The sequence below is a fragment of the Condylura cristata genome, unplaced genomic scaffold (genome assembly GCF_000260355.1).
Source record: "Condylura cristata isolate star-nosed mole 26May11 unplaced genomic scaffold, ConCri1.0 scaffold00062, whole genome shotgun sequence".
Lineage (NCBI taxonomy): Eukaryota > Metazoa > Chordata > Mammalia > Eulipotyphla > Talpidae > Condylura > Condylura cristata.
Window position 1 is genome coordinate 112139 of NW_004567163.1, and position 1573 is coordinate 113711.

At 71.8% G+C, this 1573-nt stretch overlaps 1 protein-coding gene across 1 annotated transcript in view; it reads left to right on the forward strand.

Annotated features, from left to right (window-relative positions):
• OBSCN (obscurin, cytoskeletal calmodulin and titin-interacting RhoGEF) overlaps positions 1-1333 on the forward strand; it is a 29518-nt gene extending 28185 nt beyond the window's left edge. Inside the window, exons 31-34 of the mRNA XM_012734620.1 lie at positions 6-144; positions 220-378; positions 458-635; positions 1145-1333. Of these exons, the coding sequence (XP_012590074.1) occupies positions 6-144; positions 220-378; positions 458-635; positions 1145-1284 (616 nt within the window). The 3' untranslated portion in view covers positions 1285-1333. The remainder of the gene's footprint in view (positions 1-5; positions 145-219; positions 379-457; positions 636-1144) is intronic.
• Positions 1334-1573: the final 240 nt, after the last annotated feature.

Genomic DNA, 1573 nt, shown 5'->3' on the forward strand with positions numbered 1-1573 from the left:
CGCAGCGGGCAGACGTGCGCGCTGTTGGAGCAGGCCTACGCCGTGGTGTCGGCGCTGCCGCGGCGCGCGGAGGACCGGCTGCACGTGTCGCTCGTGGAGAACTACCCGGGCACCCTGGAGGCCCTGGGCGAGCCCATTCGCCAGGTGGGGGCAGGGCTGGCGGGAGGGGTCCGGGCAGCGCCCCAGCCGCTCGCTGACCGCAGGCTGACCGCCCCCCAGGGCCACTTCATCGTGTGGGAGGGCGCGCCTGGCGCGCGGATGCCCTGGAAGGGCCACCACCGGCACGTCTTCCTGTTCCCGCACCACCTGGTCATCTGCAAGCCCAAGCGGGACTCCCGCACCGACACCTTCAGCTACGTCTTCCGGAACATGATGAAGGTCTGCGGGTGGCCGGGGCTGCGGGGGCGGGGCCCGGGGGCGCCCGCCCGTTGGTCACCCCAACTGTCCTGCCCCCTAGCTGAGCGGCGTCGACCTCAACGACCAGGTGGAGGGGGACGAGCGCGCCTTCGAGGTGTGGCATGAGCGGGAGGGCTCCGTGCGCAAGTTCCTGCTGCAGGCGCGCACGGCCACCACCAGGCACGCCTGGGTCAGGGAGATCCGCAGCCTGCAGCAGCGCCTGGCCCTGCCTGCCTGGCGTGAGTGCAGAGGGGCCGGGCCTGCAGCCCAGCTGTCTGGCTCTGGCCGCCAGGGCCAGTCCGCACGGGTGGGCACCCTGGGGGGGCCGGCTCCCCTCCTCCAGGTCAGCCTCCTGGGGGGGCCCAGGACCTCGGAGCAGGGGCCCCACGGAAGGCAGGCGCCCACCGTGCCCAAGGCTGTGGAAGCTGGCAGCCTCTGGTGGGCGCCCTGACTTGATTGTATCCACCTTCAGTCATCTCCGATCCCCATGTGTCCGCTCAGCTCTCCAGTTCTGGTGTTCACTCACTTTCTACGTCCACCCCAATGCACCAGTGTCCATCAAGCACCCCCACCTCCCGTTGAGCACCAGGTCTCCCACCGGGAGTCCGCCAGACTCCCCCCACGACGGCCCACCACCCCTCCCCCACTCCCGTTGGCCGGGGCCAGCACCCTGACAGGGGCCCCCAGGGTTGGTGTCTGCTGCTGGACGTGGCAGCGCTGCCCTCAGGACCCACGCGTGCCCCACCAGGGCCCCCGGACTTCGAGGAGGAGCTGGCCGACTGCACCGCCACCCTGGGCGAGACGGTCAAGCTGGCCTGCCGTGTGACGGGCACCCCTGCCCCTGTCGTGAGCTGGTACAAAGGTGGGCCCTTGGGCGCGGTCTGCTGAGGTGTGGTCTGCTGAGGGGCAGCCCGCATCTAGGGAGACCTGCCCGCCACCGGCCGCTGGATGGTCGCGCTAGGGCCACGAAAGGGCAGTGACTGACCCTGCCAAGGGCCACCCTGGCCGCAGGCATCTCGGCCGTGACGCGGCCTCCAAGCGACCTGCACACGGGTGGGTGTGGCGGAGGGCCGCGTCCACTGCGCTGCTGCCCTTGGGTGTGTGGTCAGGGAGGCTCTGGGACGCAGGCCAGCCTGGGGTCGCCCGAGCCGCGCCGCCCCCACCCGGCGTGCCGGCA